Source organism: Bufo bufo, chromosome 1 (assembly GCF_905171765.1).
Source record: "Bufo bufo chromosome 1, aBufBuf1.1, whole genome shotgun sequence".
Classification (NCBI taxonomy): domain Eukaryota; kingdom Metazoa; phylum Chordata; class Amphibia; order Anura; family Bufonidae; genus Bufo; species Bufo bufo.
Genome location: NC_053389.1, coordinates 168,456,459 through 168,473,107, shown reverse-complemented (window position 1 = coordinate 168,473,107; position 16,649 = coordinate 168,456,459). Strand labels below are relative to the sequence as shown.

Genomic DNA, 16,649 nt, shown 5'->3' with positions numbered 1-16,649 from the left:
ACCTTTTTTTGGCCAGGCGGTGTATTTTGCAGCATAAAGCTCAGGTATTTGGAAGCTTCTGTAAAAGTGCTGTAAATCCACAATATTTAAAGGGGTTATCCGGGTAAATAATAGTATAGGTCATCATTATCACATCGAGGGGGGTTCAAGGACCGGCACCGCCACTGATCAGCTGTTTCTTACTGGTGAGTGATGTCAGCTCCTGTCAGCTGTGCTTGGTATTGCAGCTTAGCCCTATCGACTTGAATGGGGCTGAGCTGGAACTAGGCCATGTGACCAATGTATGGTGACATTACATGGCCCAGGAAGAGCCCGCGGCACTCATGGAGCACATGGCCTCTTCTAACAGCTGATCGGAGGAGCCCCCACAGATCTGATATTGATGACCTATCCAGAGGGTAGCTCATCAATATGACCATTGTAAGTCATATTTATTTGTGCTTCACTATATTCTGGGACTCCTTTATATGACCTCTTGATCCACATTAGACAGATGGAGTCTTTTAGCCCTGAATGATGGTATAACCACAAAACATTTACAATCAAGTCTTAATTTTACACTATGGATGATTATATTTTCTGGCTAAAAGTCAATGGTATGGTGTTTAACCGAGAAGAAATCCCTTTGGCTACTTGTTGTACTAATTATGGATTGACATAAGCCCTGTTTATAGGACAAGTCATGAAACCATAAGAGATGTGATCCAGCTTCACAGACTATTCGAATGGGGAGGTTTAGGTTAGGAAGTAGTGGCTGCATAGACGAGGTTACTCCTCATTGATAGAAATAAGAGTTAGAGAAGCTGCTGAATGAGAGCACCAGATACCTCCATGCAATGAACAGAGCATACAATTCACATCTGCATTAGGTTTGGATGTTCTCCACATGTTTGCATGGGTTTCCACACTCCAAAGACATAATGATAGGGAACTTAGATTGTGAGCTCCATTAGGGACAGCGAGTAACAATAATGTATGGAAAGCAGAATGTGTCCGCTTTATATCAGTGAGTAAAATAAATAAAAACTATTAGACCACCAGATGCAGAATGTGTAATCCAGAAGAAGCTGCCTGAACACTACAACGAGATCTAAGGCAAGGACAACACTTTTTTTGCCTATTATAAAATCTTCAGACGCTTTTTTCTGTTAATACATTTTTTGGCCATGAAAGTAATTGTAACTATCAGTCACCGGGAGTTCTTAAATTAGCCTAAGATATTCTTTCATTGCTGCTATATGGATTTAGAAGGTGAAAATCCAGCGAGGCAACTGGGGAAGGGCACTGCTCAGCCTATGCCAGTCCTGCCATATATAAGAACAGATGGAGAAATATTCCATTCACTTGCAGTTCGGTCTAGAGTTACAGACCTCCATCTATTATAGAAAACTGTTCTTTCAGGTTAGGAAAACTCCTCTCTGCACTTCATCCCAGCAGACAGCACTCAATCTTGCTACTTATTGTTCACAATGGTGCGGTCGGCTGATATAGTGTAGGACATAGGAAAAGAAGGTCAAATGTTCCCTTTTGTTCTATCAGAGGAAGTAGATCAGGAAGAGCTGGATGTGTCTTGCGGAAGTCTCACTGCTGCTGATAAGGGAACCCAGCTAAGGCGCTTGGGATGCAGTTAGAAAAATATCACAAGCTACAAGAACAAACAATATTAAAAGAAACATGAGTGCTAAGGGGAGGTAACTCTTCAGCTGCCAATTTATGCCCCACGGTCCCAAGCTTCACCTTCATATGGTTCGTGCAACATGTCCAGATCCGCTATGAAACAGATTTTACCCAAAGCTTTTTCTAAAGGACGAACTTCTGTGAAGAATACTGCATGAGTTTCAAACTGTTTCACAGGAATTTTAAAAGCCAGGACGTGCCAAAATTCTGGTTCTACAGATATTCTATACCCAGCCTTTCTCCGAGATGGAAAAACAGCCCAGTACTCAGCACTTCACACCCACAACATATGTAAGAAATAAAACAGAACACTAACCCACAGGACAGGCCAAAGAACAACACGTAGGAAACCCTGATAATGATTATGTAAAACCTAAAGGCCCTCATACATAAAAGTATTCCTGGCTGATCCCAATGGCAGGTTGGGCCTACCATCTAATGTGTACGCTGAGCTCCCAAATTTCCCCCTGCCAATGATGTTGGAGAAGGACTGGGCACACTAAAGTTCAACTGTTGTTCTCCTAGCAGATAAGCCACCCTAGAGGTGATTGGCAGCAGCCTTCTTCTTTCTCCTTCTTGAAAACGTATAAATGCTTGGTTGGACCAATTGTTGGAGGAGATAGCTGTTGGCCAAACAAATATTTGACCAACAGTTATCGAAGGTGTATGGGCACCTTTGGTCTCATTGATAAGCCTCCTATGTCACAGGGTTCACACTATCTGCTATGTCTTAAGGTGGGTATACACAGGTGCAATGTTGGGGAGTAGGGAATAGTTGTCAGACAAATGAGCGTTTAGCTCTCTAAAGTGTATAGGCAGGTTTACTCTTAATTTAAACTTAAAAAAAATGTATCCTTGTAAATACACTACTTTTTTGTGCTAATCCAGAGTTACACCCTGCATTATGCTTCAGAGCTGAACTCACTGATCAGTAGGTTTTTATTATAAACCACAACCTTGTCGTTAGACATTTCCCCCCTTCCCCCGTCATCTTGGTTGATCCCCTATAATTTTCCCCGCATCAGATGACTGTACAGTGCCTGTAGTAAACATGACACTTTCTATGATGCACAAAATAAGTTCTGTACAGATGCTGGACTAGCAGGGGATGATGAGAGATTTTAGTCTATGAACATCTTTTGGAGGTATTTTTTTATTATTGCCTTCTACTTACCTTGGGCTGCAAATAATGTTTCTAATTGGTCTATATTAAAGAAGCACTCCTACAAAATGTGTTATTCTGTGGGCCATTAAAAAGGTACATGATATAAACTCTAGTGAAGGTAACCTTCTTACCAGTGACACATTTTGAGTTATAACCTCCCTTCTTATACTTAGCGGTGTCATGTGACCAACACTCTGATCTCCAACGGACACAGGACATGAAGTCACTTACTTAAAGGGAACCTGTCATGTGGATATTTGAATATAATCTAACTAATTATATACAATCATTAACTACTAAAAAGTGCCTTAGATGTATTCACTTACCGGTGTGACAGATGGTTACCTCATAATATACACACACAGATGCCACATGCCGCATGCTAATGAGCTGATATGAGTCCAGCGTGATGTCAGTGAGTCCAGCGTTTTTTAAATTCATATGGAAAATAACTGTCAATCAGCAGCAGGTAGGCGGGGAGAGTCAGGCGCTCATGAATATTCAGGACTCATCATTATGGGAGCTTTTCAATACAAGATGTTGGCAGATTGACTAAGTTAATTAAAGAAAGTGACCCAGCATTTTGCTAGGAGAATCAGTCACTTATTTATGTTGCCCTTAGTTAGGACACCATAAAACTGGTGACAGGTTCCCTTTAAGACTGACATTGAGGCTCCCATAGGAATACATAGAAAAATCGGCTTCCTGTTCACACATAAGATGCACAGCGTTTTGGTCACATGACACAGCTGAGGATCAGAAGGGAGGTTATAACTCACAAATACAGTCACTGGTAAGAAGATTACCTTCACTATAGCTTACATCATTTACCTTTCTGACAGGTCAGTGAAGAACATTTTTGTGGGAGTGCTTCTTTATAGGGAATCTATCGGCTCCAGCCCCCCCCCCCCCCCCAAACTAGAGTAAGCAGTGAATAATTTAAGTAACGCTGAGTCTGGTTATGTAATATTCCAACACTGAGCTCCAACAAACCAGCTGTAAAATACATTGAGAACACTCCTCTTGGAGTCCTCTATTATGGGTATGAGCTCAGTAGTCCTCTCAATGCGTTTTACTGCTGGTTTGTGGGAGCACAGCGTCAGAATGGAAGTGAATATGAAGATAAGAATGACACAACCTCAGCATCACTTACACTATACACCACTTACTCTAGTTTGCGGGGTGTTTTGGAGCTGACATATTCCTTTTAAATATTTTCAGCAGTTTGTTCTCTACAGCCTTCAGTTTTCACTGCATCTGCCTGAAATCTGTCAGTGAGCTGCTTTGACAGCTCAATCAGTAGCCCTTATCTCATCAACTCGTAAACACTCGTTTAAGCCAAATCCTTATAATTTTTATAGGACTTTAGCTTAAAGGGACACGTCTGCCAGAAATTAATACTATTTTTTAAACTCAATATTCATAGAAGCAAAAGTTTTTCGTTTTCATTTTGGCAGTATTATAACACTGAAAATTAAAAAGAAATGAGTATCCCTTTGTAACAGTCAGCACAGAGAGATAAAACTATAAAGATAAGCAATCCATTGTTTAGTTTACTGATGCTGTGAAGGAAATATGTTATCTGTTAGTAAAATAGTAGATTAATAACAATACGATAACAATATGGCAGCTCTATTGTTCTCCTGATATGCTTAGATAAAAGATACCCACAGAACAGCATTGGACTTATCAGTATAATGTTTGATGCTCTAACTGAGTCACTCATCCCCGTCCCGCTCTGGCCGCAGTGAATGGTCTGACTGAGAAAGTCAGGTGAGGCTATTTGTCCTGCTAAAAGTCCAAACAAAAGAGGAAGTAAAAGGGCCAGAACAAGAAGTGGGGTTCATGAAGTGAAAATTATATCCAGAAAACCATTCACCTGTTTTTTTATGTTTTTTTTATACAATATAATATTATAGATATAATGTTATAGATATATAATATATAATTGACAGTTTGCAAAGTAGTGAAAACTGAAGACTGTAGAGGACAAACTCATTGGAAAATTACTCTTAGTCAAAGATAAGTAGAATGCAATAATAATAAATTGCCCAAAAGTGTCCATAGCCTCTTAGAACTTATTATCAGCACAGGAAAGGTAATATCATGTACTGCATGTATAAAGTAACTCCACCAACAGAATAGTGAGCACAGCTCTGGAATACAGTACTGAATGTAACACGGTATTAGTACAGGATAAGTAATGTAGTATATGTACTTGGAGTCTCTACCAGCAGAATAGTGAGTGCAGCTCTAGAGTATAATACAGGATATAACTCAGGCTCACTACTGGATAAGTAATGTAATGTATGTACACAGTGACTCCACCAGCAGAATAGTGAGTTCAGCTCCGGAGTATAAAAGAGGATTTAACTCAGGATCAGGCCATTATAAGTAATGTATGCACACAGAGACTCCACCAGCAGAATAGTGAATGCTACTCTGGAGAATAGTGCAGGATGTAACTCAGGATCAGTAATGGGTTAGTAATATAATCTACATATGCAAAACGTGACTCCACCAGCACTTATAGTAATGCAGCTCTGGAGTATAAAGCAGGATATAACCCAGGTTCAGTAGAAGATAAGTAATATAATGCATGTAGACAATGACTCCACCAGCAGAATAGTGAGAGCAGCTCTGGAGTATAATACAGGCTATAACTCAGGATCAGTACAGAATAAGTAAAGTAATGTATGTACACAGTGACTCCAACAGCAAAATAGTGATTACAGCTCTGGAGTTTAATACAGGATGTAACTCATAATCAGTACAGGATAAGTAATGTAATGCATGCACACAGTGATTCCATCAGCAGTATAGTGAGTGCAGCTCTGGAGTATAATATATGATGTAACAGGATCAGTACAGGATAATGTAATGTATCTACATAGTAATTCCACCAGCAGAATAGTGAGCGCAGCTCTAGAGTATAACACAGGATGTAACTCAGGATCCGTACAGGATAAGTAATGTTTGTACAAAGTGACTTCACCAGTAGACTAGTGAGTGCAGCTCTGGAGTTTAATACAGGACAACTTGTTATAAAACTTTGATTATTGCTTGTTACTATGTAAAGTACTAGTTGTTTATCCTGAATGAAAAATGAAGTCTGTAAAAAATCATTAGCAATACATTCATTTAATTTGCTTTTGAGGTTAGCAGCCTTTTATTTTCCACTGATTTAAAAAAAAGAATTTCTAGAAAAGATTTTGGCCATAATGTGATGGTTACTATATATTGTGTCATTCTGCGAAGATTGGAGCAGCGTAACAGGAAAAACATTGCACGGATCATAATTAAGGCCCCATGCACACGGCCGTTGCCAGCTGTGGCCAGTATTGCAGCCCGCAAACAGCGGGTCCTCATTCAATATGCGGGTACCGGCCGTGTGCTCAACGCACCACGGATGCGGACCCATTCACTTGAACTTGCTCTATTTTTTTGCGGGCCCCAATGCACGGAGCGGCTCGGCCGCGTGCAAGAGGCCTTAACCTTACTATTACCTTGAATAGGGTTCTCTAACCTTGTTAATAGTTACATGATGCGATCATCAAGCAGTGACTATGATTGGACAGTTCCTATGCAGATGAGGTCACTGTTGATTCTGATGGATATGATCATTCTACTCGTTTATACATTGTGATCACTATTAAGATCAGAGCAATGACTTCCATTGGCTGCTCAGACAACTCTGCTGATAGTGAATTATTTGGAAATAGCAGCAATGATTTAAACCCCTGATTATGAGTATCTTCAGACTATATAATAATCTTTGAGTTTTATCGTATGCTCCACCAGTCACTTACATTGTCCTATTATGCAGTATGTGTGATATTGGTGACTTTTTTAGTACAGCCCCAATTACTTACGGACAGGGCCGAAACCCTAACAGAGCTAGGAATGCTGTCAGAGGGAAGACGAGCTGCGGCCAGATGTCCATACAGTGTGTGTATTAAGAAAGGGACTTATCACTTACTGTATGCCTATAAAGTCCTGAAAGCTGTACATAGTAAAGTTGCCAAGGGCTATACCAAGGAAAAAAGCAAAGCTTATAAAATCCAACTGGTTGGCTGGTGGAGTACGGCTGCACGTGCCGTAAATGCTGACGATTTTCTACAGCAGGATTGGGTGCAAAAACCTCTGCAGCGTTTACAGCAGCAGCAAAGTGGATGAGATTATCCACATTACTGCGCAACATTTCCACAATGAAATCGGCACATATCTGGATATAAACATCCACAGCATGTCAATTTAGGGCTCATTCACACGAACGTGTGCTGCCCATTGCGGATCCGCAATACACGGGCACCGTTCCGTGTGCATTCCGCATCACGGATGCGGACCCATTCAGTTCAATGGGTCCGCAAATCCGGAGATGTGGAATGGTGCGGAACGGAACACTACGGAAGCGCTACGGAGTGCTTTCTGGGGTTCCGTTCCGTGCCTCCGCACCGCAAAAAGATAGAACTTGCTCTATCTTTTTGCAAAACGGATGCATGGCGGACCTATTTAAGTGAATGGGTTTGCGATCCCCATGTGGCTGCCCCACAGAAGGTGCCCGTGCATTGCAGACCGCAATTTGCGGTCCACAGCACGGGCACGGACTTCACACGGTCGTGTGAACAAGCCCTTATGCTGCGATTTCAGCTGAGGATTCCATCCTTTGCCCTGATTAGGGTGATATCTGTGGTAGAGTCACAAGAGTACACACTGAAATACGATTTTGCGACATGCAAATCTCCAGTGTATCTGTCCCCTGTGGACATACCCTTAGCGCACGGCCTAACGTGGCGGTTCTGCTGTATATTTTGCAGTGTTTTATGATGCCAGCAAAGTGGATAGGGTTTTTAGAAATCTTATACATACTGCTAAAAGTATCTTCCTGCCAATTTAAAATTCAGCAGTTTATATGTGGGTTTCCACTGTGGATTTAATCCGTGCAATGCACGACACTGTGGATTTCACGCTTTTCTATCCATAACAATCTGCAGCAGAATTTCGTCTGCAGAAAATATGCCCCATGTGGACAATACCCTAAGGCCTCTTTCACACGGGCGAGATTTCCACGCGGGTGCAATGCGTGAGGTGAACGCATTGCACCCGCACTGAATCTGGACTCATTCCTTTCTATGGGGCTGTGCACATGAGCGGTGATTTTCACCCATCACTTGTGTGTTGCGTGAAAATCGCAGCATGCTCCATTTTGCGCGTTTTTCACGCAACGCAGGCCCCATAGAAGTGAATGCAAGTGCGGATGCGGTGCAATTTTCACGCATGGTTGCTAGGAGACGATCGGGATGGGGACCCGATCATTATTATTTTCCCTTATAACATGGTTATAAGGGAAAATAATAGCATTCTTAATACAGAATGCTTAGTAAAATAGGGATGGAGGGGTTAAAAAATAAATAAAAGTAATTTAACTCACCTCATCCACTTGTTCGGGCAGCCCGGCTTCTCTTCTGTCTTCTTCTTTGCTGTCCAGGAGGAAAAGGACCTGTGGTGATGTCACTGCGCTCATCACATGGTTCGTCACATGATCCATCACCATGGTGATGGATCATGTGACAAACCATGTGATGAGCGCAGTGACGTCATCACAGGTCTTTTTCCTCAAAGAAGAAGACAGAAGAGAAGCCGGGTTGCCCGAACAAGTGGATGAGGTGAGTTAAATTACTTTTATTTATTTTTTAACCCCTCCATCCCTATTTTACTAAGCGTTCTGTATTAAGAATGCTATCATTTTCCCTTAAAACCATGTTATAAGGGAAAATAATAAAATCTACACAACACCTAACCCAAACCCGAACTTCTGTGAAGAAGTTTGGGTTTGGGTACCAAACATGCTGATTTTTCTCACGCGAGTGCAAAACGCATTACAATGTTTCGCACTCGCGTGGAAAAATTGCGCATTTTCCCGAGACGCACTCGCATCTTATCCGGCCCAAATCCATGACGCCCGTGTGAAAGAGGCCTAAGGGTATATTCACACACAGAACACAATGTGCCAAAAGCAAGGTAAATGGAGGTGATTTTCAGTTGCAGAAATTTCAGCAACAAATCTGCCATGTATGAATTCACCCTTACACTACAGGTTTCCCTGTAGTTTACTGTTCATTCTATTTAGCTCAGTGATTTCATAGATGTCCTATGGGATATACAATTCATACAATACGTTCTGTGTTAAAAGCTTCTAAAATTCACTGCACAACATGGGCATGATTTTTGCAGATTATTTTACAAAACCACCTACAGGTTTTCACTTTCACCCCCACAGCACTAAGTACTAATCCATCCACCAATAATTCCTGTCCCAGGCTATAATATGAACCTGTTCAGGCATTTTCAGGTAGATACGGTAGGTTCCTCATCTTAGAATCAGTGTACGGACACCATAAAAAAATTCTGTCTTTGACATTCCAAATAGTAAAAAATGTAAAAATCTCACAGAAGAAAAAAGATGTGGTCCCATGCATATGACAGTGTCCGTTTTGCTGACCGTAACCCGCGGATCCGCAAAACATGGATACTGGCCGTGTGCATGCCAGATCGCGGTGCAGAGCCGTGGCAAACCACATCTTGCGTCTCATAATAGGTCAAGTTCTATGTTTGCACAGACCCGGGAGCACATGGAATCCCTTTATGTCATCACTGTTGGACATTAGGAGATACCAGCAGCAGTGCAGGAAGGTGGCGATATTTCATATAAATAACACTTATTTTGTTACGAAATCAGCTTCCTTCTCTGAGATTTTTAAATGTCCCAGACAACCCCTTTAATGACTGATCAGGATAACCAGTTTTATATTGCTCACAGTTTTGTAAATATTTATTATATATTTTCATGGGACGACACATTGATACAATGTAAAGTAGTCAGTGTGCAGCTTATATAACAGTGTAAGGCTACTTTCACACTTACGGCAGGACAGATCCGACAGGCTGTTCACCATGTCAGATCCGTCCTTCTGCTATTTTGCCGTGCCGCCGGACCGCCGCTCCGTCCCCATTGACTATAATGCCGTGCCGCCGGACTAAAAAGTCGGACATGCAGGACTTTTTAGTCCGGCGGCTTTCGCCGTGCTGCGCTGGAGCTCCGCCCCCGTCCCCATTATAGTCAATGGGGACGGAGCAGCGGTCCGGCGGCACGGCGAAATAGCGGAAGGACGGATCTGACATGGTGAACAGCCTGTCGGATCCGTCCTGCCGCAAGTGTGAAAGTAGCCTAAATTTGGTGTGCCCTCAACATAACTCAACACAGCTATTAATGTCTATACAGCTGGCAACAAAAGTGAGTACAGCCCTAATTGAAAATGGTCAATACAATACAGAAGTGATCAGGGATAGACTGGGAACTTAAAGGGGTTATCCAACCCCTATAATGCCCCCTATAATGCCTGGGTACCTGCTCCCCGTCACTAGCGTCGCTTCTGATGCCTGCACAGTCACCATATTTTTTCTGGGGGACGAGCCTCCCTAGTGTCACCCGCAATGCTCGTCCTGGTCATAGCCTGCTATTAACTCCCCCTTCCCCACCAGCTCCAGATGTTTTGATCCGCATGACGGGGAGATGCAGCAGTGGCCGTGCGGGCATCAGAAGCAATGCGGGTGCCGGAGAGCAAGGTAACTACAACCTGTGCCCAGGCATTAGAGGGGGCATTATACGGGTTGGATAACCCCTATAAAGTGGCCCTGGAAAAAAGTAAAAGTGGCCCCATGTTGTAGGGGGTTGCAAATTGACAGAAGGCAGGGTCAACATAGATAGGAGGGGCCAGCAATACCGGAGTGCAGCACAAAATACTGCCACCCCACCGCAGCATTCAACCCTATCACTGTCCTGAGGACAGCACTACAGTTGAATGCAGGCGGGCACTTTCTTCTGCTAGTCAGGTGCATGAGTACCAGATGCTCCTAGCATTAATTAATGCTCAGAGCATCAGATCAGTAGGTACCAGATCGGCGGTCGTGAAGAGGGCTTGGGCAGCCCCCTGAGCACCATCCCACTGAGAGATTTCCCTGTAGGGTCTATGGCCAGTCCACCCCTGGAACTGATTATTATAGTCCTGTTTATAAAGTCCTCTTCATAGCAGGTAGTCAACATTGATTGGAAATGTCTAATCCAATGCTTCCCAATCAAGGTTCTCCAGAACACAGCAACAAGAAGACCCATCACTTTTACAATAGGGAAGGCAGACTGATTTCCACCTGCTCAAAGATGCTGTCCAAAGCAGCAAAACATATCTAAGCCAAATGTGTGATATCAAGACCTTCTGGTCATCAGTGTTGAGCATTATATTTACTGATATGTGACCTGATTCTCTTTTCTCACAATGGCCCAAAATATCAGACCTTCTATGACTATGGTCAGCTTTATTTCCCAGACACCATGAAATAACGCTGTGCAAACATTGAATATATAAATTGAAAATGTTACTATTATATTCACTATATGAGTATGAGGAACTTAGCAAATATACAAATAATTTGTGTCTATCCACCACGGCAAGGAGACCCTGTTTTAGGTGGAAGCCTACTCTAAAAGGACTCTTCAGAAAGGAGACCTCTTTTAGGTGGAAGCCTACTCTATAATGACTCTTCAGAAAGGAGACCTCTTTTAGGTGGAAGCCTACTCTATAATGACTCTTCAGAAAGGAGACCCTGTTTTAGGTGGAAGCCTACTCTAAAAGGACTCTTCAGAAAGGAGACCTCTTTTAGGTGGAAGCCTACTCTATAATGACTCTTCAGAAAGGAGACCTCTTTTAGGTGGGAGCCTACTCTATAATGACTCTTCAGAAAGGAGACCTCTTTTAGGTGGGAGCCTACTCTATAATGACTCTTTGGAAAGGAGACCTCTTTTAGGTGGGAGCCTACTCTATAATGACTTCAGAAAGGAGACCTCTTTTAGGTGGAAGCCTACTCTATAATGACTCTTCAGAAAGGAGACCTCTTTTAGGTGGAAGCCTACTCTATAATGACTCTTCAGAAAGGAGACCTCTTTTAGGTGGAAGCCTACTCTATAATGACTCTTCAGAAAGGAGACCTCTTTTAGGTGGAAGCCTACTCTATAATGACTCTTCAGAAAGGAGACCTCTTTTAGGTGGGAGCCTACTCTATAATGACTCCTCTCTGTGCCAACAGGCCTCATTTGAATTCATGGAAATAGTCTTCAGTTATATACCACACCGATTAAAAAATAATTATTTTTCTCAGCCCTAAAGTAACACATTTGAAGAGTCTCTCGATATAGTTGGATAATTAGGTATTGAGTTTACACTGTTTCCATCAGGACCAAACTGTGGTGCTCCATACTCCCTGGATATGCATCTCCACTATAGTAAAAGCATAAAGGAGTGTAAGGCTAGGTCTACATGACGACATGTGTTGCGCGACAATAAGTCGCGCGACAGATAGGGCACAACTACACTGCAAAATTTGTCGCGTGACATGACAGTCGCAGAAAAATCCATCTCGAATGGATTTTTTGCGACTGTCGCTTCGCAGCATGTCGCATGTTGCAGTGCGACACTATAGACTATCATTATAAAAATTGTCGCACGACATTGATGCGACAAAATGTCGCCGTGTAGACCTAGCCTAAGAGTTCAAGATTGGAGAACCAACACAGGTCATGGGTGGACTGGGAGGGACTCAGATATTGCTCCTGACTCATGGCATGGCAGCCATTTATACTCTTCAGATTTATGGACCTGTGGACTTTAAGGGTACTTTCACACTTGCAGCAGAGGAACTGCATGCCGGATCAGTCAAAACGTATGCCAACTGATGGCATTTGTAAGACTGATCAGGATCCTGATCCGTCTTACAAATGCATTGAAATGCCGAATCCGTCTTTCCGGTGTCATCTGGAAAAACGGATCCGGCAATTTTTTTTTTCACATTTTTTTTGGTCCGGAATCTAGCATTGCTGTATTTTGAATGCCAGATCCGGCACTAATACATTCCTATGTAAAAAAAAAATGCCTGATCCGGCATTCTGGCAAGTGTTCCGAATTTTTGGCTGGAGATAAAACCGTAGCATGCTGCGATATTATCTCTGTACTGAACAGTCAAAAAGACTGAACTGAAGACATCCTGAACAGATTGCTCCCCATTCAGAATGCATTAGGATAAAACTGATCAGTTCTTTTCCGGTATAGAGCCCCTAGGACGGAACTCTATGCTGGAAAAGAAAAACGCTAGTGTGAAAGTACCCTAAAAGTTCCATTTAATTGATCAATACAAGGCTGATATAAGACGGTGTTCAAGGCTCCTGGACTGCTGACTTATCGCCTCTAAAGTAGATGGGTCTACTCTGTGCACATGTAATACACTTTTATCGTAGGTTTTATCTTTACTGACTGCAAAACACACATTCGGCACCGTTCCTAAAACTTTCTAAAGAAGTGTGTGACACTAAATGGCCCCCTCCCATGACAAATCTGCTTGCTTTCTTACAGAAGACCTCACTGTGTCATGTAGATATCTGCAGTTACTGATCTAATCAAACATTTCACTTGGTGCAGTTTGTTATTTCTTAACTGTATTTTCCATCAGGTCAGCAGATTTCGAAGTACAAGAAAGAAAAAAAAATCCGCAGATCAAACATGTTCTCCACCCGAGGCGCAGACAAGCCCGGTTCTCAGCAGCTCAGTCTGTGGGCACAGGCAGATACCCTGTAACCATTTCCTTTCTGGAGCAAACCGACCTAGAAAGACTGATATCAGCACAATGACACCTGCAAGATGTTTCACTTTAATCTCACAGTCCTGATCTTTAATCATTTATGATGGAATTTATTATCACAGAACCGGAAATAACATCTTAAAGCAGACCTATCACCTCTGATGACATGTTCCTTTTCAGAACTACCTACCTACATTCCTCATAAACAGATATTTCTGCAGCATGTTTCTTCTAACTGGATGTTCCTCTATTATTCCCACTACAGTGCATGAGCTGGTAGTTACCGGTCGAGGGCAGCATTGATGGGACAGTGTCGGACTGTGCACTGACACACTAACACCAGGTTGCCAGTTCATTCACACATTTTCTAGTAGGAATAACAGAGGAACGATACAAGATACAGTTATAAGACAATGTTATTTAGTGTGGGATGCGATAATTTACTAAAACAGACACGTCATGAGTGGTGACTGGTCCTTTTGAAGTACATCCACTGGGTGTGTATATGACGCCCAATACAGTACAGGGTAATGTAGGATTTTCCATCATATAGGATCTATTATTATATACACATGGTTGGTTCATTACGTCGTACTGTTTACTGTGCTGGAAGCAAAACGCCATTGATTATTACCTTATGTTCATCAGATCTCTACGGTAGGGATCAGACTGAAAGTTGAAGCCATATTGTACTAAGGATGAAGCAACAGTGCGGCCCCATCACACACCCACTGTGGGCACCCAGCCATGTGTTACACTGTCAACTTCCTCTGCTGCTTGCCTCAAAGAAACAGACACAACGCGATGCTCTATGTCAGATCTAGGGCTGCTGCTGCCGTCTGGACTTCAGCCCACTCCCTGAAATGTTAAGAGGAACCATACTCTGCCCAGTATAATGCCCCCACTGGTATATATGCCCAGTAATCTGCTCACTGGGATGTAGTGAACATAGAGAACATAACACAAGGTCTAAGACAGTGTACTATGCGCTCTGCCAGGCCAGTGCTTTGCTCTTCTGGTAGCTAGGGTCCACTACCAGAGGATCCTCCAGACGGCCCAGGTTCTGATAATGGGCCCAATGATCCAGGAGAAAGAAGGAAAAAAAAAACATTTAGAGCCAATCACTTGCCACTAGGGTCTATTTCTTGGATTCAAAACCTATTAGACTTTATTGATGATATGGAAGTTGGGCCCTAAGAATAATTTTCTGTGGTGGAGCCAAGGAACCCAAGACCAGCCTGGGGTCCACACTCTACTGTTGGCTATGCCCACCTCTTTTCTCCCTCTCTACACTATGTTCATTGTTCTGCCCCTTATACCAGTGATGCCCAGTATTCTCCTTTACCAGCTTCATGCCACTGCCAGGACCCATGCTTTCCTCCATTTCTAAACTACCTTGCACTCGGCCTCTTTTGTCTGCTCTGCCCTTACTTTCTGTTGGGTCCACCCTCTCTCTTTTAGGGGTAGAGACCACAGGGGTCCTCTGTAGTGGCGTACATAGAGAAGTGAGGGCCCCATAGCCCACACCTTTCAATTACCCTTTGGTCATTTTTTCCACTGCCTCATTTGCGAAAAGTTTTTCCTTTTAGGGGTAGAGTCCTGACCAAGTTTTCACCCCCAGTAGAAGAAGGGATGATCCCAACTGGGCCCCCACTTGCCCTGTGCCCCAAAGCAGTCGCATGGTCTGCCACTATGGTAGTTACGCCCCTGGTCCTACGTTTACCAACCTCAGCAGTCATTTGATGTAAAGGTGGCATGCTATTAGATGGAGGACCAGAAGGGGATTCTTTGGTGGCCCAGAGTAGTATGTATGAAGATGCCACACTATGTCCTGAAGATGCCAACTGATACTGGCTAACTAAGTCATTTAAGTCTATATTCAGCTCACTCTAAGGCCCCCTACACACGACCGTATCCATTTTACGGTCCAGAAACCGCAGATACGCAAAACACTGATACCAGCTGTGTGCGTTCCGCATTTCCCCGTTCTGCATGTGCCTCCCCATGTTAAAAATGCCTATATTTGTCCAGACAGCGGACAAGAATAGGACATGTTCTATCTTTTTTGTAGGATGGCGGAACACCCATATGGATGCAGAAAGCACATGCTGTGCTTTCTCCATAATAAATGGGTCCGCGTCCAATCTACCAAAAAATGCAGATCACATGCCGACTAAAAATACAGCCCTCTGCATGTGGCCTCATACACAGTATAGACGGGTTTGTAATCTGCAGTGTGGTCATTGTATGGAGGTGGATGGGGTCAAGCATGGTGAGATGGGAGCTGAGTGTCCATACATAGGACCTGCTGCTGCTATATACAGGGAAGGACCAGGGCTGAGGTCAGAACTTCATGTCCAGTACTCCCAGTATAGGTGGGGGACACATCTGTGTGTGTGCTGGAGAGAACGAATACTGGAATAAAGGGGGCCCCTTCCTGTCTGTGGCCGGTAATAGGGGCGCTGGTGAGGTGGCAGCACCAGGGTGCCCGATGCCCAGCTGTGGCCTCTCTTACCTTGATGGTCCCGTCCATGGGAAGCAGATTGCAGAAGAGGCCAGTGATGTCCCGCTCATTGACCCGGCTACACGGCGCCCCAGCCCCGCTGTGTCCTCTGCCCGTCTGGCTGTGCCTCCCCTGACACTCTTCACCGGATGAAAGCTTTTTTGGTCATTTTGGGAAGTGAAGTCACTGCCTGCGCATCTACATCATATACAGACAGGATATATGCGCCCGGAGATAAGGCCACTCACATCAGCAGCATTGTCCCCGCTGCTCCTTCCTGAGGACCCCCCACCCCACCCCCAACTCTACAACTACAGGGAAGAAACTTGTGTGTGATCCCTCCAGCACCCTGTGTGTGATCCCTCCAGCACCCTGCACCCTGTGTGTGATCCCTCCAGCACCCTGTGTGTGATCCCTCCAGCACCCTGTGTGTGATCCCTCCAGCACCCTGTGTGTGATCCCTCCAGCACCCTGTGTGTGATCCCTCCAGCACCCTGTGTGTGATCCCTCCAGCACCCTGTGTGTGATACCTCCAGCACCCTGTGTGTGATACCTCCAGCACCCTGCACCCTGTGTGTGATCCCTCCAGCACCCTGCACCCTGTGTGTGATCCCTCCA

The 16,649-nt window shown here is 43.7% G+C and overlaps 1 protein-coding gene across 1 annotated transcript in view; it reads right to left on the bottom strand.

The window, feature by feature from the left end:
- FLI1 (Fli-1 proto-oncogene, ETS transcription factor) overlaps positions 1 to 16,182 on the bottom strand; it is a 92,978-nt gene extending 76,796 nt beyond the window's left edge. The window contains exon 1 of the mRNA XM_040431812.1: positions 16,044 to 16,182. Coding sequence (XP_040287746.1) covers positions 16,044 to 16,061 — 18 coding nt within the window. The 5' untranslated portion in view covers positions 16,062 to 16,182. The remainder of the gene's footprint in view (positions 1 to 16,043) is intronic.
- Between the last annotated feature and the right edge of the window lie 467 nt (positions 16,183 to 16,649).